General features: G+C 30.0%; 1 protein-coding gene across 1 annotated transcript in view; it reads right to left on the bottom strand.

Moving 5' to 3' along the window:
- side-V (sidestep V) overlaps positions 1–18982 on the bottom strand; it is a 92536-nt gene extending 73554 nt beyond the window's left edge. Inside the window, exons 1-2 of the mRNA XM_070634431.1 lie at positions 18485–18982; positions 5024–5818 (exon numbers count right to left, since the gene is read on the bottom strand). Coding sequence (XP_070490532.1) covers positions 5024–5222 — 199 coding nt within the window. The 5' untranslated portion in view covers positions 5223–5818; positions 18485–18982. The remainder of the gene's footprint in view (positions 1–5023; positions 5819–18484) is intronic.
- Between the last annotated feature and the right edge of the window lie 1035 nt (positions 18983–20017).

The raw sequence follows: 20017 nt of genomic DNA, 5'->3' as shown, positions 1-20017 counted from the left end.
GACTTACATTTTTATGTTTTGACCCGATAATATAATAACTGTAATAAAAGACTTGACTGTATGACTCATATTCAGCACATAAAACATGCATCAATTAGCATCTGAACAAATAAAACAAAGAATAAAGCCACAAGGCAAGGAGCAAAAATTCTCATATGGAATTTTGATTGAATGTGCAAACAATCATTAAAAAGTTGAGCATGAATGACACGTTTTCTCACTTTACTGTGCCTTTTTTTTCATGAATTGTGCAATCAAATGTAAAAAAGTCCACACAAAGCACATCAAAATCATTAAGCCGCTGACTGTGCTTCTCTTCTATTTATTAACTACGGTTGTGCATGTTAATTTTTAAATAATTGGAAGTAACAATGTTAAAAATATGTCATGTAATTATCACTTGTAGGCTGTCATTGCTCACGCATACAAAGTGATTTTATTGTATGTCATAAGTAGAACTATATGTAAGAGCAGGCAGGAAAGCTTGTTAAAAAACGATAAAAATAGAAATGGCGGCAAATGTTCGGATATTGGCGAAGGATGCCTGCCTTAATGGAAAACGTATAGCAATTTATTTAAAGAATGGCTTAGCACAATACATGAGATATCACTTTCACTTTAGATGACTGACTAGTCGACTGCATACAAGGCTAGTTTATAGCTGGAATGATTAATCAATTCTAGTTGACTGCCTGAATGAATTTAATAAAATTTGACTATTTGCATGTTATTGCGCCTTACACATTTTCATGAATGAAACATGCCATACTATCCCCTTTAATTTGCGGATATGACGGTGATCGATAATGCTGTTGTCATAAATATTTTACCATCAATTGACGATGTAGATGGTTTATTCAATGTATGATAGATGAGGATAAAATCTATCGGGTATGAGAGACATAAAGGAAGTAAAAGAAAAAAAAGTCGTAAAGAAGAAGCCTCTCAAGCGGCAATAAGCTGAATAGAATCCAATATCCTAATATCCAATAAACAGTATAAAACACCCATTAGTTTCACATGTGCCTTAAAATAATGCTCGCGATATATTACCTCACTTCATCCTGTAACTGGAGTCAGTTAAGTAGAAAATTTGTCAGGCGCCAGAACTATTCTGTACTCATGCCTTAATGAACATGTTCAAAAAAATCTTCGAGTATGTACACATGTCTTATTTTATTTATTTATTTATTTATTTATTATTTCATCTCCTCTTTTCATAAAGCGCGTCGACAAGCATTCTCACGAATGATTTATTTGCGATACTGATTCAATTGTATTCAATGGCATTATATTACTTTTTTTTTGTTATGTGTTGCTAAAACACGGTTGTCTCAATGCTTTTTCGCTCTTCATACCTTTTTATTGCATTCTCAATTCTATATTTATGAATAAAAAAAGCAGCAACAGCATCGACAAGTTGGGAATGTAATGTGAGTTTGTGGGATTGGCGCTTTTAATGGATGTGGGCATAAAGTGATAAATTCTTATCCCTAAGACCACTAAGAGCCTTCTTTAAGGTATTGTAATGGTTTATTGCCTGTTAGGGTATTTATACGTATCAAAGGAGGCACAGCTTAATGTCAAAAACTCAAGCATTACTACCCAAAACCTGAAGCAAGCTTTATGTCAGAATCGGATGAAATCAACATTGAACTTCACAAACTAATGATGAACATCGAACTAAGGACCTTTGGCAAGTTAGGCCAACGATCTACCATATAAGCCACCGATTCCATTTCTATGATTTCAGGTGTTTCATGCAGCAAATATCCTTTAATGATCTGAATAAAATTCCACAATTTTCTCTTTCGTGACTTTATAAAGCTGCCTACATTAAAATCCAAACTTTAACTTTATTGAAGTCAATGAATCAACCGAGTGGGCTATTAGTCTTGCGAGGATTGCTAGAACTTTCAAGACGTATCCATTCAATACCATTCAATGTCTCATCACATCCCTTAAGACCTAAGGCACTCTGACAAAATTAGCTCAAAACCTTCAACTTACTCAACTAGAAATTGAATTTTTCTGTAATAAAGTGATTTCCCACTGACTCAGTGATTGGAAAATTGGCATTGTATACTGCACAGACATACAGCATTCGACAACGGCAGCGACAAAAATTTCATGTCGTGCAAAAAAAATGAATCAACAATAAAGAATGGCATATAAAAAATATTACAAATTTATTTGCTTTGTTATCAATTCATATTAGCAACATTGTAGTCAGGGATGCAGCTACGGAGGGTATGATGCATCACAAGCTATAAAATTGATATATTTATGTCCCTAATTCCATCCCTGAATTTATGATTGTCATGAGCGATTTTTTGCGATGCTTAAGAATATCTGATGGCTATATTTAGTTCCTTTACAATACGTAGGTCGACTTTATATATATTTTTGGATTATTGTTGATTTTTTGAGTGATGTGAATTGTGATAAAATGTTGAGTAGGATGAGAATCCTTTTGATTTGATTGTCTCGTGTAAATTTGGAATTTATTTAGGATGGAAGCATTTTCTGGTGCGCAGTCAATGGATATATTTTTAACTGACATAACTTTTGCTGAGTATTATTTTTATTTCCCTTAAAAATGACGCAGATTGTGACAAATTGTGTCCTTAAAAATTGGAAACCGTAAAAAAAGTTCTAACAATTTACGACATTTTGATAGGATTCATCAGCCAAATTTCAAACAATCATCCTTTTTTAAAAGTAAATTAAGAGCTTACGATGATAATTCCATAAAATGCTCCAACCATAGTGACATTTCTGGTCAAATAAACCGTATTCATCCTACGCCGTATCGTCTCTGCGACTGTTTGATTTATAGACCCTTTTTTTCTCCATCTTGCCTTGTCTTCACTTCGGTGTCTTTCTTGGGAATTTGCAAAACAAATTTTTTTTTAGTGATACATAAAAAGCGTACGCAATTCCTTTTTTTGCTTTACTTAAAACAAGTCTGTTATCTGAACTCAAAAAGATCGCTTCTTTATGGATACGAAAATTAAATTGCCATTTCCATTTTTCTCTTTGGGGTCCGTACACATGTTGCGGAACCGACTTTCTGACCCTGACCAGAGGCCCACCCACTCTTTTCGATCATTTGAAGCTTAACATAATCTCGACTCCCTTCTTCTTTAAAGTGTTACGTAATAAGTGAACGACCCACTTCAAGATGATTTTTTTGTGTTTTGCTGCTGTGCCTTAACTCCCACCCAACATACAAAAAACCGAGAAGAATAAGTAAAGAAACAAAAATCATGTTTTTATCTTAGATAAATGGCTTCTGGAATTGGTTTGGTGCTTAAAAAAACTTGTGAGTACGAACAAATGACAATCATTGTTATTTCAAGTCGCAAGTACTTGGTGCCTTTTTTTTTTATTTATATTCATTTATTATTGAGTCTTTATATTCAGTTTGTGTGTGGTTAATTGGCAAAAATTGCTCGACAATCATCCTTCAAACTACGGAGGAATCTTTATTATATTTTTTGTGCTCACATTCAATTTACTCAAATAAATTATATGCGGGAATCTCTTTTGTGTACGCGTTCTATTCTTGCGGTCTTTGTGGTATTTGGCGAACGACGAGGAATGAACTTGTTGGTTTGTTAAGTTCTTTTTTTGTGTATGTCAACTTTTTTTTGTGGACAATGAAAATTTATGGTTGACTTTGATTTTTTTGATAATTGGAAGTAAGTTGTGGTTGAATATTTTATAAGGACGATGACTTGTGGGGATTTGGAAGTTGACTTATGAATTGAAAGGACAACTTCTGTGAAGTGTGTCTAAGGATTTTGTAAGGTTATGGACATTTGAGACTCAACTCATAGAAGTGGATTATATATCCATAATCTAACAGTCTTATGCAGTGCTGCCCAACCTTTTTTGTGCCACGGCACATCTTAATGATAAGCTACGACCGAAGCTACACACGGCATGCGACTCACAGCTAGTTCTTCGTCAATACTAATGTGCCACATCACATAGGTTGCCCACCACTGTCCTAATGCTTTATAATTACTTTTCCACTTAATCAGCAACATCAACAGACAGCAAAGTGATCAAACTTTTCTCTCACTTGTCAGTAGCTTTCGCCATAAAACATTCCGACAATCTTCTAAATCTTAAAATCCTCTCATTTCTGTTCAATACCAATAAATTCGGATGATACGAAGAATATTAAACAAACAGTAGCCAAATAAAAAACCTACTCGATTTTCAAACTCCTTATTGTATTTTATCTGTTTTGTTGTAAGAAGCCTTTGGCATTTATTGGATTATTTCTATTCCATTTCCATTTTTATTATTTTTTTTCTCTTTCTTTATATAGTTTGAAAGGAGATTCGGCAAAAAATGATGATTATGAAAAATATACAATTTAATAGATGTTGTTGTTGTTTTTATGTTCTATACTCCTCGATACACCCTTAAGCTATCGAAGAGCTCATGATGTGGAATAAGAAAAAAGGATGTCTGGATAATAAATTGACTTTCAACAAATAAGTATGAATATATGGATGTTTAGCGTGACTTTTGGGCAGATATTTGTAATCGTGCAGAGTAGTTTGGGCAGGTTTGGAAGCTGGATACCAATTTTTAAAAGATTTTCACATTTGTCCGTTACAATTTTTTTTGAAATTTTGAGAATCCAAATCCAACTTCACGCAAAACAGTTTTTCTTGTTTTCATTACAAAAATTCTCAAATTATGTTACTTTTAAGGAGATTTAAAGTCTTATTGTGCTTAAAGAAGCTTTATATGCATTACTGGCAATTCTTCCAGTGATTAAATATAGAAACAGTCAGCAATTTAAAGACAAATTCATAAAATTTCGAAAATAATTCAATTTCTCTAATCAAATTTAGCTTATTGCGCCCCAGACATCCACACGTGAGTATATTTCAATCGATTTCTCCTGGGCAACATGGCAGTAGGATGAACAACGAATGGAAATTGTTTGGGAGGACGAATAAAATAAATGAACAGAAAAAGGTCAATGGTAGATTCTTACCGTTTTCATTATTTGATGCTGCAGAGTTGCCACTGCTTACACTACTGATTCCATAACAATAATAATCTTTATAATCCAACTTATACAATAGAAAGAGTAGAATAATCCATCGTTTGAAAGACGATGATGTGAGCAGTGTTGTTACATTTCTAATCCTTGTACTGCTGCAGTGATGATAATTATTTTTTAATTTGACCATTGTCGATTCCACTGCTTTTGCAGCTACACACCATTAATAATACACATTTAGATATATACTGAACGATTTTTTTATGTATTTTTGTGGATTAAATTCACTTAATTCTATCCACTTGTTTTTTTATGCTATATATTTTAATTTTTATCTCTGCCTTTTCCTCTCAAATTCACTACACTTAATTATCATTCTAGAGACAGATGATTCTCCTGCACTTTTTTATAGCTTATTTCTTACTTTTTTTAATGTTTTTTCACTTCCTTCAACATCATTCAACTCGGTTTGTGAAGAACAAAAAAAAATTATTTTTGATTCATTTAATTCACTTACAATTCACTTATTCTTTTCATTAGTATTACTTTTCTTCTTCATTCATTGTTTTTACGCGATGCAGCACAAAAATATGTTACGTTTCATCATTTTTTTTCTCCGATTCTCTTCTGTTCTGCTTTTTGCACTTAATTGAGCGCCTTTTTAATTTCAATTCATAACGATGCAATGATGTTGATGATGATAATTGAGTAAATGGTGGTCCGCATAACGAGATAACTTTTTATGTTTTTTTCCTTCTAAAGAAGAAGACGATGTGTTTGAGATAACTGCAAAAAGATGAAAAGAAGAACGAAAAATATAAAAATTGTGAAAGAGTTTCAATTTAATTTTAATGTAAAAGATTTTTTGTTCATTAAAATACAGAATTGGAAACTTTGGTGGTGATTGACACAGATTTCGTGTAATTTACTTGAGGTGGCCATTAAGTTGAATGAGAATCTAACTCTCTGGGGTATGATCTTGTTACAAAGTGAAGCTAAAGTTTTAAGAAAGTTTTGGTTGGCTTGTTAAAGTTGTATTCTGCAGTTTTAAGTTGAATTCATATACATTTTCGAATGATTCGAAACTTCATTCTGAGCAATTCGAAATTAATTTCCAAAAATTTTAATTCAATTTTGAAAACTCGAAACTAACTTCTTCAAAATGAGCAATTCTAAATCAATTTCGAAGGATTCGAAATTCAAAATTTTCGGAATTAAATTCAAAATTTTCAGAACAAAATTCGAATTTTTCGAAATTGATTTCGAATGTCTCAAAAGTAATATCAATTCTGCAGATAATGATCTTTATCTTAGACTACATCATAGTCAACTCCATCCAAAAGATGTCACACCATAGACAACAGAAGAACATGCTAAGATTCTATTTCAGATAAGTTGCCAACCACGCCTATCCACCACAATTTTTCCAATACTGTATGATCTCTAAAAATGCGGTTAGTGCTCAATAAAATTATTATTTGCAGAAGCGTCGCTCATAAGAATGTGATGATTAATAATTTTTAGTTTAATTCTCCCTAATTCACGCCCTTATCTCTTCTCATTCATCGCATGAGTGCTCTGCCAATTTATGTTGCGATAATTTTTTTTCCTCCTTTACGATTCTTCGTCTCACTCTCGTTTTTTTTTATATCATAATTGGATTCACTAGCCATAATAAATGAATGAATGAATGAATGAATAAGAACGAAGGAAGCGTTAAAAAAAAGTTAAGGAACTTCTTGAATACTTCTTTTCCTCCTCGGATGCTCAAAAGTTTCTCATTTTTTTAAAATGGAAATTCTTTTTACAGAACTTGTGGAATTAGTTTGGGTTGAAAAATATGCTCATTATCCAGCAATAAAGAAAGTCACTGTGGAAATTAACTTTAAAAATGTGCACAAAAATATAAAGTAGCAATGTCCTTAAAGTATAAATGTCATGGTCGTTTACCAGGAAACTGACATGAATCCCTTACAGTCATCAGTCAAGACAACTAGAGTAGAAGCAAAAAAAAAGGGACGACACAAAAGAGATTGGAAGTAAACTGATAAAAAGGTGATAAGAGTTAATAAATTGAGGAGAAGCTACAGCAACGTTTGCAATCTTTCATTTCAAACTACCCGATAAGTGCCATCTCAAACATCCCTCCGAGATAGATAGACGAAAAATATAAGTAGAAATTCAATTCTCGGCATAGACCTTTGAACTGTCAATTTTCGTTAAGAATCAACTTGAAATGTCTTTCATTTTTATTGGAGGCGACATGAATCACTAAAAAATATTTTACTGTTATCAGACCATAGAAATTTTTTGATGTCTCATATAAAGGAATTTTCTTTTTTCTAGAGTTATTTTGTCTGTTTTTTACTGTGACTGCATATTTGTCTGTTTTTAGTTAAATTTTAATGGATATGAAATTTAGTCTTGATGGATTTTAATTAGTTTTTTGAGCATATTTTGTGGTAATGTTTAGAATGTAGATGATGAGTGCTGGGAAATGTCGTAAAAAATGGGGATTTATGTGATAGAATTTGACTCATAAAAATTATTTAAATAAGTTAATTCTTCTGATTATTGTCTTGAGTAGCATAAGAACTAGATCTGTTGATTTAAAAATATATTATGGTTTTATAATTATTTGTATCATTAGATGAGTCGGTTGATAGAGGTTGTGATGTACTTTATATGGGATATTATTTATCTAAGGGAAGCAATTAATCACAATTGAGTTTACGGACAGCGGAATAAGTGAGTAAACAAGCTAATCTACAGCTATTGCAATGAAGACTACTTAGTAGCTTTGCGGACAGAATAGTCGGATTTGAGAGAGAACTTCTTGGTTGTTGCTTCGAATTGTCTCCAACATGACTGCTACTGTTAAGCATAAAAGGAACTGACAAAGCCTGGATTTCCGAGAGAAATCGGATCCTCTGTCAAATTTTAATTGAGAATTCAAACCTAACTTTTAGAATTTTAGTTCACTAGAACCCTCAGAGGCGTGTTCAAGTGGGGGGGATAGGTTGGAGGTCACCCTCCTTTTTGGAAAGAATTTTCAATCTGCTAAAACAAAACTTCTGATTACGCCTCTGAAACCCCCACCTAATTTTCTTCTGTTATTACTACCTTCGAATCAGCAACAACCGACCGCACAATTTAAAAATCAACAAAAAAAGTCTTAAAAATTTAAATAAAATCTTTTTTTAATGCTGACTCCTTATAAAATAATAGCAAATTGCAAATTAAATCAATTCATTTCTGTTTTTTTGCTCTTTAAAATAAACCAGAGCACGTCAGTTAATTTGCATCAAGCTAGCACACACAGCAGGGATAAAGGAAAGAAGCAATGCTGCGACTTCCCATGAATAAAATTCTATTTTTTCTGCACACATGTCGGAAATTAAATTATGTAAATTTAAGAATTGAATTTTAGAAAAATTTCTATGATTTGTAATTTATTTGGTGCTGTTGATGTCTCAATTGTGATTATTTGAGTAGGGTTGGTGGTGTATGTGAATAGATTTCGATTTATTTGGCTAGCTGAAAACTGCTTGTTCCTGACAAAATATTCAACACGATAAATATTGCTAAATAAATGCTTGAAATTCATCCAAAAAAAATTGAAAAATTCTCTAAAAAATAACAGAAAATCCGTCATAAATTCGACAATGTCTATCACAAAAAAATAATATGAATAAAATATCAGGAAGTATGTCGAGTAGAAAAAAAAAGTATATTTTAAAAGTTTTCAGGGCACAAAAACAATTTCCCGAAAAATAAGAAAATTAAGCAGAACAAACTCTAATTCTCATCGTTATTATGATTTTAATTTTCTTCATTATTTCTGCTTTTTTGCTGAAGGATTCGCTGATATTTCCGAAGATTATACAATTTTTCGCAAGCAACAACGGAAATTAAAAAGGGTACGGAAGTATCGAGTCTTGTTAATTTGAAAGTCTCTCGAAAAATCCTCCTTTCTTATTTTCCATTCTAGCAGCATAAAAAAGGAATTGGAAGTAAATAAAGTTCAGAACAAAAACAGAAATTGAATTTACAATGTCACTCTGTGTTTTTAAATCACACGTTGGATGCACTCGGTGACGAAATTTTTCATTACAGTTAAAAAAGTCAGGAACGACAGAATGAAAATCGTTTATTTTGGTTTTGGTTTGATAGCGAGCAACAAGCCGTGATGTTTGTAGGATTTATAACGAAAATGCGATTTGTTTGGGATTATATGGATGTGATGTCTCACGTTCTGTGTGGTTTGAGAAGGATGTGCTTATATTGTCCTCGGTATTGTGAATTTGGAAACTAGAGACAGCGATAGAGCTAGCTTCAAGTGTCTAATTGATCAGTATGGTCTTCTTAAGTATTTGACTATAGTTTGGGCTTCAATCACCACAATAGTCAGGTCTACAGAGTCAGCCATTGACTAATCACCTCACCTAAATAATTTTCATAACTAAAACCGCTTGCTAGTGCTTCATTTTAAGAAGAACATCAGTAATGATCGCCCCTATGGAATAAATACAATCATCCAGTCAAAGAGTTTGTACATGAACGTGATTCAGTTCCAAAAATTCTGATATTTAAAGGAAAAAAGTGAAAAAAAAAAATTAATCCAATGATATATTTTACAGCAACAGCAATAAAGGCAGCACGTTCTCATAAACTTGAGGAAATTTAATTGCCACAAAATATTCAACAAAATCAGAGAAACTCAATTTTCTCATAACTTCTGGATCTCATGAATATATACTCAACATTCCCTAGTTAAAATATTATCTTTCCTAATTTTTATATTTGGGAATCATGGATAGATAGAAACACACTCATTGTATCTACATAGAGACTTTATAGATAAATGTTTGTATCGAGCAATTTATTTCGTTCTCATATATATCATATCTCTATGCATGAAGTGCCATGCTTCATAAATTTCTTCTCATACAATAGTTTGTTCTTCTACAAATTAGTCATTTCTATTCAGAATGGATAGTCCAAGCATAATTTTTTTCTATTCTACATTCTCTGTCTCTCTCTTTCTTCACTTTCTCATGTTTCATGCTTATAGACATGCCATGTTCTGTTGTATACATAATAAAATTATTAATTTCTACTCGTTCCACATTTTTTTTGGGCAGCTATTGAAAGTAGGCATGAATAATTTTCTGTAATGACTAGCACTACATCGGCATTGCATGAAAATCATCATTAGAATCAATAAAATTAAACTTTAACTCTCCCCAGACCAGTCATCCTTAAAATATTTTGAAATTATTGTCACAAAAATACGCTTGCGATAGCATTTTTCGTATACTTTTCGCATTTTTTGTTCCTTTTATTTTTTAAAAGCAAGAAAATGTTTTATGAGGAAAAACGTGCGTGACACATCCATGAGAATGCTTTCAGGCGCAATGAAAAAATATTTCCACATGCCTTGTTCCCGGGGTCACGAGCACACTCATACATACAAAAAAATAAAGTTTTTTTTTTTACTTCTGATGGAGTCTCTCGCTGAATATTTGGGATGACTTTGACGCATTTGAGGAATGCTGAATGTTGAATGAAATTAGCTAATGGAATTACTTGCTTGAGGAAGTAAGCGTGAATCTGAGGATGATGCGAACTTGAAATTTGTATTATGGTCGCTGTATCTTCATTTGAGACATTTGCTGAGAATATATCAACGGCTATTTTATATTCAAATCATGTATGCGAATTCAATTAGTTGATGTTCCCCTTTTATGGTTGTTAGTCCCCTCAATAGAAATATTTCGACAATAAAGACGAAGAAATTTATGTAAATTCATCTAATTCCTATTTTCTACTTAGTGGCTCCTAAGTTAAAAGCTACAGAAGTGATTACAAGACCAATCAAAGCTCAATAAATTAAATTCACATCAATAATTCCAACTGCAATTGACTAGCGGCTTACTGCATAGACAAAGAAATAAATATCTAGATGATAAGTCATAGATTACTAAGCAGATAAGTGTATAGTCAAATAGGCAGCTAGTCAAATGTATGAATAGTCAAATAGACACAAAGTCAAATAAATACAAAGCAGATAAGCAGAAAATTCTTCAATGTCGACTCGAATAAACATCCACAGAACGAGGAATGCTGGCACAAAGACAGGCAAAATGCATAAAAATGTGCCCTAATTAAAATTGAAGAGCGATTTTAGTGAAAATTTTCCATGGAAAAATATTTTTCATTTATGTTAATTAATTTTTCAAAAAAAAATAACATTGAGAAAGAAATGAAAAGAACGCAGATGAAGGAACAAGAAGAACAAAAAGAGATTTTCGAATGTGTCATGGAAATTTCACGTTCTTAATTTTTATTTTTATTTTTATCTCCTTTTATGCCATCGTGTATGGCATGAAGAAATAATTTAAATTCCTTTCATCACATTCATAATTCATAAATTTCAATTCTTTCCTCCTTCACTTCTTTTTCCGTATGCGAGCATGAAAAATCACTTTAGGATATATTTTTATGTGTTTAATGAATGCATGTAAAATACAAATACGTATAGTACTTTAGTTAAGTAACTGGTAGCATATTCGTTATTTATACATATTTCATGAGTTAAGCATATGATGGTATAATTGATTATGAGGCAAGACGACTCCTTTTTTTTCATTCTGTGGTGTCATAAAATTTTGATGCTAGGTTGGGAAACTTTGGAAGTTGAATTTTTAATAAACTTTGACTTTAACTTATTTTTACCCTATATGAAAAATTGAATTCTTTATAACTTTTGAAATATGACATAAGCTTTGGTAAAAGTGGCTGCAATATTTTATTCCATCTTAAAATACGAAAGATGAAAAGTTTTTAAAATGTCAAAGTGGGGAACAATGAGCATTATGAGAGTCAATATGAAAACTTTTTGATTCCAAAATGTCATAAAAGTTATTTTTTTTTTTTGAAGGAAAATAATAAGTTATTCAGGAGACAAAAATTGTCAGTCATTATGGCATCAGTTGACGAAGAGATATTTCTTTAGTTTTCAAAACTTGGAAGGAGCTGAGAGATGTCTGATAAGGTCAAAACTTGGCCAAAACTTCACTTGAACTTGAAATTGATACATGAGTAATAAGATTGAATCCATATAAAGTTTTTAATTTTTTTCAGTGGAATATTCGCAGTTAGAGATCGAATCCATACTTAAAACAAAACTTCCTACGCGCAAAGATTGATAATTAGTCTTAAATTCTGCTGAATTTATTCAAAATATGAAGACTTTCAAATGCTGTCTAGAAAGTTCCAATAGCTTTGAATTCTGAATTCTTAAATTAAACAAAAATCAATTGAATTTTGCTAGATTTTAAAAAATTTAGATTTTCAATGTTAACTCGATTTAAACAAAATCGACTTCACTTTGACAAAAGGCTACGAAACTCAACTTAGTTTCTCATTCAGTTGACTTTACTCTTGTAAATGTCAAATTACTTTGATTCATACTCGTAGGCGTTAAGGAGCTTAAGGAATCGAGTCATCTTAACTCTACTTCAAACCCTAAAAAAAATATTTGACTTTCAAATTAATTCTAAGAAACCAATAATCATTAAAATATCGACTAAATTGTTCATTCAATTTCAAATCCTTCTACAGTAAGAGCAACCTTGAAGCAAACAAATTTCAATTTTTCTTAAAATATTTCATAAAAATTTGCAATTTAAAATGATAAATTTTTATGCAAAAAATTTTTAAATTTTTCACAGAAATTCGACTTCTCAGAAAAGAACAAAATTTTACAACAAATGAAAAAAATTCTTCATAAATCCTAATTGGAATATTCATATCATCTTTCCACGAAGGCAAAAAAAAGTTAAAGATTACTCGAAAATTCTTAAGAAATTAAATTTGAGTTAAATCTTTAATTCATTTGGTAATTGTGCAAGTAATTTGCTGAATTTAATTTGAAAAAAATTAAAAATTAATTTGAAAAAAGTTCTAGAAATTTTTAAAGGAAGGTTAAGGTTTAATATTGATTAGAAATTAGGAATTTAGATCAAATTGTTGGTTAACTGGATTTTAATTTAAAATTTCAAAAAATTGATTTTGAATATTCTTAAAACTCGATGTATACTAGGATTGAATATGAAAAATTCGACTGGATTTAATTTAAATTCAAGTCAATTTAAGATTCTAATTTAAAGTTTTGCAAGCCCATTGCATCAGGAAATATTTCAGCATAACTTTGAACATGACTTTTGAGTGCCGTTAGCCATTAATGACTTCAGAAACCCTACATTTGCCAAATTTCTAGGAAGATATCAACAAACTACCAAAGTACAAACATAGCCTCAAAAACAAACAAAACCACCAAAGAACAACATCCCAAAATATCCATCAAGTCATCAAAGCCCAAATTAATCAGCCATCGGTTATTCAACCATTGTAGTCATGACACTAATATCAAGTTATAAAGAACATTACTTTTTAAACACGACTGAACCTAAGAGTATGTCCAAAATACACCAACAGTAAGCAGTATAGACATCAAACCCATAATTATTCAGTCAAAAATGCTTCAAACTATTTTTTGAAAAAATTTACTTGGAAAACTAATTTGACATGCAGAACTGCCTATTTTTGTTCTACATAAAATTTTATTTTAACAAATTTCACATGACATGTTGTTTCTTTTTTGGGAATGGATTTTAAAACAAATCTGTTCATGTCTGACTCAACACAATCGTGTTTATTTTCAACAAAACTGTCTAAAAATTTTTCGTAGGGGTTGAAAAAAGAATCTTTTAAAAATTATTACTGTACTCATGACTCAATCAACTTATTGAATGTCAAAAACACATTTTTTTTGGAATAAGCGAGCAAGCAGGAATGAAGAATATTTTTACGCATCATGCATGAAACATAAAAATTTCACATATTTCTTGTACTTGCTACAAACAATGAATTAAATTTCAACCGTACACGTTGTTGTTGTGCTTAGAATTCATAATGTACTTTTATATGTTTTTATGGAAAAATAAACAAATTATGCTGCACTACCACTCTCGTGGATGGATCATATTAAAATCCATAAACCACCCCTCCTTTCTCTTTACACACTCATTTCGCTGGATGGGGTTTAGACAGTCTCACTTTCATAACATAAAATTTATGTTTCGTCGTTTTTCATTTCTTCCTTTGAGCATTAAGGAACACTAAATTAATTTTTTTTGTGCCTTTCCTTCTTCTTCATCTCATCTTTTTTTTTTGTTATGTTTGTTGCTACAACATTCAGCTGGTATCAAATTTCATATTAGATACTTCTCACATTTTCTTCATTATTCCAACTACGTATTCTTCTTACTTTTTTTTGCCTATCTAATATAATATGGATATGTTGATACTTCGCTGTCAGAGTGGAAGGAAAGGAGAAATGATTGTTATGAAATGACTTTCTGTGAGGTTTGACTTTAGCGCATTTTTTGTGAGTGTTTGGAATTTTTTCAGAATTTTTGTTAAGGGAACGTGTCTTAATATGTTAAGTTTATTATTATGTCCCTAGAGAGATACTATTTAAAGTAATGGCGATGAAGTAAAATGTTTTGTTGTTCTGGAGGAGAGTCAAGTGCTTTTCTTGCAATTGTTACAACATTTTGGGGAGAAATGTCTTGAATTTAATTAAAATTTTATTGGTTCCAACACGTGCAACACCAGTAATGTAGCCATTTGGAAGTCATTTGAAAGTTAGACCGAACTGTAAGTCTGTTTAAACTGCTTATCATATTTTGTTTTGCTCGGGTCTTATGCCCCTTAAACACACTACTCTAGTCGACTTTAGTCGACTCTAGTCAACTCTAGTCAACCCTAGTCAACTCTAGTCAACTACAGTCGACTCTAGTTAACTCTAGTCAATTCTAGTCTAGACTCTAGTTCACTCTAGTCAACTCTACTCCATGTAAAACTCGAGTCAGCTGCTCTGCCATAGAGATTATTTGATTACAATTTATTGATTCTGAATTACAAATCAAGAACAAATTCACAGTAATCGACTATCTGATGCCATTAATCTCACATTTCCCACAAAAGATGCTAATAACAAACGTAACGAAAGTGAAGAAAAGTAAATACTTTATGACCTATATGATGTTTATCGAAACGTATTCCTTTTCCTTCATCATTATGGCTAGTAACATTTTCATTCCTTCTATCAATTTACGTATTACTCATAAAAAAAGAATATATTCTTCTTTATCCCAATTTTATGTCATTCACATTGATGCATCTAATATTTATGATTGTGTGATGCTATAAAAAAATGGAAATAATTTTTTCTTCACCTTCCCACTGGATTATCCGTAATAATTTTAATAAAAAAAATAATTTTATTGATTTATATCATACGTCACCATATTTGCCATCTTGAATGGGGAAAGGATGATGAGTGAAATTTACGACTGTTATTCTATCGTCATGAACATTTTTGTCATCATTTATTTACTTTTTTTTTTTTGATTCATTTTTAAAGGAATGAAATTTTTTCTTACATGAAGATTATTTCTTGTGATAAATTTGAATTTATTGTATGTATCTCAAGTGGCACCATATGAGCAATTTTTGAAGTGGTAATGTAGCATGTTGGGATGAGTGTAATGTTTCTTGGGAAATTTATTATCAAATTACTCATTTTCTGTTAGAATTTTTCATACTTTGTCACATTACTTTTATTAAAGTTAGGATATTGGCTGACTCTTAATTTAATATTTATTGCTGTCCCATATTTGTGGGGCAATTTGAGAAATTGGAATTTGAGGTAGACTAGCTATGAACCAGAAGTTTCCATATGTATAACACATTTATATTCTTATGGATTGTCATTGTAGAGCATATGTAAGATTTTTTGTTTATTTATGCAAATAAAAGATGAATCAGTGCTACACAAGTGCTACATAAAATATTTTTAAAGATAAGCATTTTATGGTGATTTTCAGGAATTTTATCTTCAGATTAGGTATATTGAACAAATTTTGGATTTACTTTTTCTTGTGCAAATGTAATTTCTCTTCCTTTATCTTTTATGAGTCATGGACTTGAAGATAAAGGAGTCGAGACGAATTGAGTCAAGCTCAGACTTGAATTCTATTTACAAAGACGACTATCTAGGGATAATCGTTAAACTTATCATTCATCATCCTTTCCAGGAAAAAGTAATTATTTAATATTCAAATGCTTACTACGAATTCAATAAAAACTAATTTGTTCCCAATCAACAAATTGGGAAATTCTTATTTAATCCCAACGAAATAGAGGTATTCGAAAAGATCTTGATAAATTGAATATATGTAGGCTGTTGCTAAGAAGTTTACGATAAAAAATGACCATCATGACAATTTTCCTAATACAACATAAATTACTTTTGAAATTTACCAAACAATTTTCATATCACTTATTAATCAATCAGTCAATATTCAAATATTGATTGTGAGAATTATGGAAAGCCAATGAATATGAATGAATATTAAAGCCTGTTCGATTTTCATTTCGATTAGTATTTGTTGTATGAGCTCATAAAAATTTCATTTGATGTCAAAAGTTTTTCTGATCTAATAAAAATTTCAAAAATGACATGACATAATGTATTGAAATGTTTTGTCCTAACATTTTGTTATCCAGTTGTGAGATTGTGGTTTGTAATTTTCAGTTAATTTCAATTATGAGAATTTTTTAAATTGGGGGTTTTCAGGAAGAAAATTCTAACAATTAAAAGTTTATTTTTTGTCAAATTTAATTGTTGAATTCAAACTCTTTTGAACTCTTAAATTTTTCAAATTTTCTAGTTTTTCAAATTTTTTTAAATTTTTTCAATTTTTTGAATTATTTGAAAATTTTGAATTTTTAATTTTTTCAACTTTAAATTTTTTGAATTTTTCAAATTTTTTAGACTTTTCAAATTTTTTAAAAGTTTCAATTTTTTAAATTTTTTGAACATTTAAAACTTTTAAGATATTTAAATTCTTAAAATATTTATTTCAATCTTTAAAATTATTTGAAATTAAAAAGATTTTTCAAACTTTTAAATTTTTGCAAAATTTAATTTTCTAAAATTTCTTATAGAAAATTAAATTTATAGCATAATCAGCAAAATAACAGCATTAAATTCAAACCACTTTTCGGAAGTTGGCAAATATTCAAATTCACATAATTGAATTGCCACAAAATTAATTATTTTCTGAACTGATTAACGATTTAATCATTTTAATTAAAATGAAACCTCTTGTACAGAAAATATTTATAGAAAAAGTTGTTGCCGTTAGTATCAAAACCAATAGCTGCAACATTGTAAATGATAAATTTACATCAAGAGAAAATTCGCATCCTATAAATTAAATTAATTTGCTATCCTGAGGATACGCTTAACAATTTTTCAATATTGAATTCTTTGTGTCGATACAAACAGATTGTATAATCCTATAAATTTGCAATTTATTTGATGGATATAACTTGGAGATAACTCTATTTTATTATTGTTGATAACATAAATCAATTTGAATAGATTGAAAATTTGTTGTTAAATTAGCTTAATTGTGATTTTGTCTGCAGGCTGTTTAGAGTATAATAGAGATTGCTGGATAAAAGGTAATTTTTAACTCATTGGATGTTAAATTAAGTTGTTTGAATTTTAAAATTATTTAAATTGAAATTTTCAAATTTAAAATTTTCTCACTTCAATTTTAGAAATTTTAAGATTTTATTTTTCGGTTTTTTTTTTAATTTAAAAACTTTCGTTTTTTTTAATTTTCAACTTTGAAAAATTGTTTTTTAAGGATTTTAAATTTTTAAAATCTCAAAATATTTTAAATTTTTAAAATTTAAAAAGATTTTCAAATTTTTAAATTTCAAAAGATTTTAAAAGTTCAAAACTTTCTTAAAATTTAAATCTTTTAAATTTAATTTTTTTAGTTTTATTAAATTTTTCAATTTTTTTTAAGTTTTTAAATTCAATAAGCTCAACTATATTTAATTATTTTCAAACATTTTCCGAAATTTAAATAATTATTGGTTTTTGAAAATTATTTCAATCCCAATGAATTCTTGCACTAAAATAGTAACAATAGCCAGCAATAATCAGTTCATTATTATTCCACAATATTTCAAAAATTCAATTTCTGACCACTAATTGACATATTTGGAAGCCGATCAGGCAAAGCACCAATTAGAAATTTTAAAACATAAAATTAAAACTGTCAACAAAATAATTTTTCGATTTTATTCTAATTAGTCCAATTATAAATTATCATCGACAGAATAGTCAACTTTTAACGAAATTATTCCCTCAATAATTATTCAACAAACAATTCATCATCACATTATTCAGACAATATTTAACATTGCCTTAATTTAATAAAATTTTTTCTTCCTTCTGCACAATCAACAATAATAATTTTATTGGCAGTTAATCACTTGTTGAAAATTTATTCAACATACTTTTTTCCTCAGCATCCACTTGACTCAACAATTTTTTTTATTATAAATCCATTGAATTATTTGCACATCCACAAAAAAGATATTCCATCCAGTGCTTGGGTTTTTATTCTTTGATAAGCCACAATGTGGAAAAAATTTTATATTCTTTCCTGTTAAGGGTTAACATGTAAGTTTTCTCGTCAAATTTTCATACACACTTTATTCCTTTTAAAAATATTTATTTTTTTTTGTTATACATTTTTACACGACACAGGCATGCAACACGAAAATCACTTCTTGTGCCTTCAAGCGACTGAACGTTCTTATCGATTTTTGATAATATATATTCTTCTCAATTCCTCAATATATTCCTTCACTTAAATCACTTCCATTATACAATTAAACTTTAATTTCAGTATTATTATTTATTGACATCCACATTCACTTGATATTTAGGCTTAATATCCTTCATAGAATTTTTTTTTTATATCCACAAATTTTTTTTTCTAGTACGCGATACTAAAGCGGTTCTCTTACGCGACTTTAACACTCGAATACTCGAGTAAAAATGTCTTGATATTTCTTCTTTGGTGAATTTTGGTTTATACGTACGACCGAAATGTGAGAAGAGAGAGAAGAGCATAGAAATTGAGAAGATGAGAGAAGTGTGTGCGGTAAGGTAAGTGGATGATTGTTTGGACTTTTTCTGTTGTGCATGTTTGAAATATTTTTGATTTGGGGAATTTTTGTGAATTTTTTCGAGATGAAAATATTTGAAAAATGTGAAAAATTTGGCAAAAATATCGGAATTCCTTCATATTATTCATAAAATATTCAAGTCAACTGTCCCATAAATGTATTATTCATCATGAGAGCAACAAAGTAAAAATCTACACTTTTCTACATCAATTTATGACATTTTCTACTTTTGTGAAATGAGAGTAAAAAATGGAATTGAGAGGGAAATTACTAAAATTGAGAGTCAACGGACGTAGAATAATCTACAGCAATATTAAGTACAAAACTCGAATATCCTCGTAGAAATCAAAAATATCCTTTTTACCTCCATACAAATTCACATCCGAACCCTAACTCAACTCTCAATTCACAACTCTCATACCTTTTTGCCAGCCTGATTCTCCCTCAAAACATTTTCATAGATACAAGCTTCTTCGCCCTAAAGAATCAATTGATTGTATTTATTGTGTAGCAAAAATAAAAGGGAATTTTGTGGTAGGTGCTAAAAAAGAGTTCTTTAAAATTATATCTACAAACATCCATTCATTATTTTCTCCCATTTCACCTCGTATGCTGCATACATCCATTCTCTCTTTCTCTTTGCATATCAAATTTATCGACAATTGTTTACAGAGCCGTCAAACATTAAGCAAACATGTTTGATGGTTTTTTTGTGTTGTGGTATTGAAAAATTTAAATAGTTAAATTAATTCCAAATATTCACAGGATTTTGTTTATTTTATCAACGACTGGCAGTTGAGTATAGGCGTTAAAAATTAACAAAGACAAATCAAATTTTAATGATGCCTTGTTAAT

This window comes from Chironomus tepperi, unplaced genomic scaffold, assembly GCF_022539635.2.
Source record: "Chironomus tepperi strain 1889 unplaced genomic scaffold, CSIRO-AGI_Ctep_v1 contig_85, whole genome shotgun sequence".
In the NCBI taxonomy this organism is placed as follows: domain Eukaryota; kingdom Metazoa; phylum Arthropoda; class Insecta; order Diptera; family Chironomidae; genus Chironomus; species Chironomus tepperi.
The sequence above is the reverse complement of the archived record's forward strand: the minus strand, read 5'-3'. Positions and strand labels throughout refer to the sequence as shown.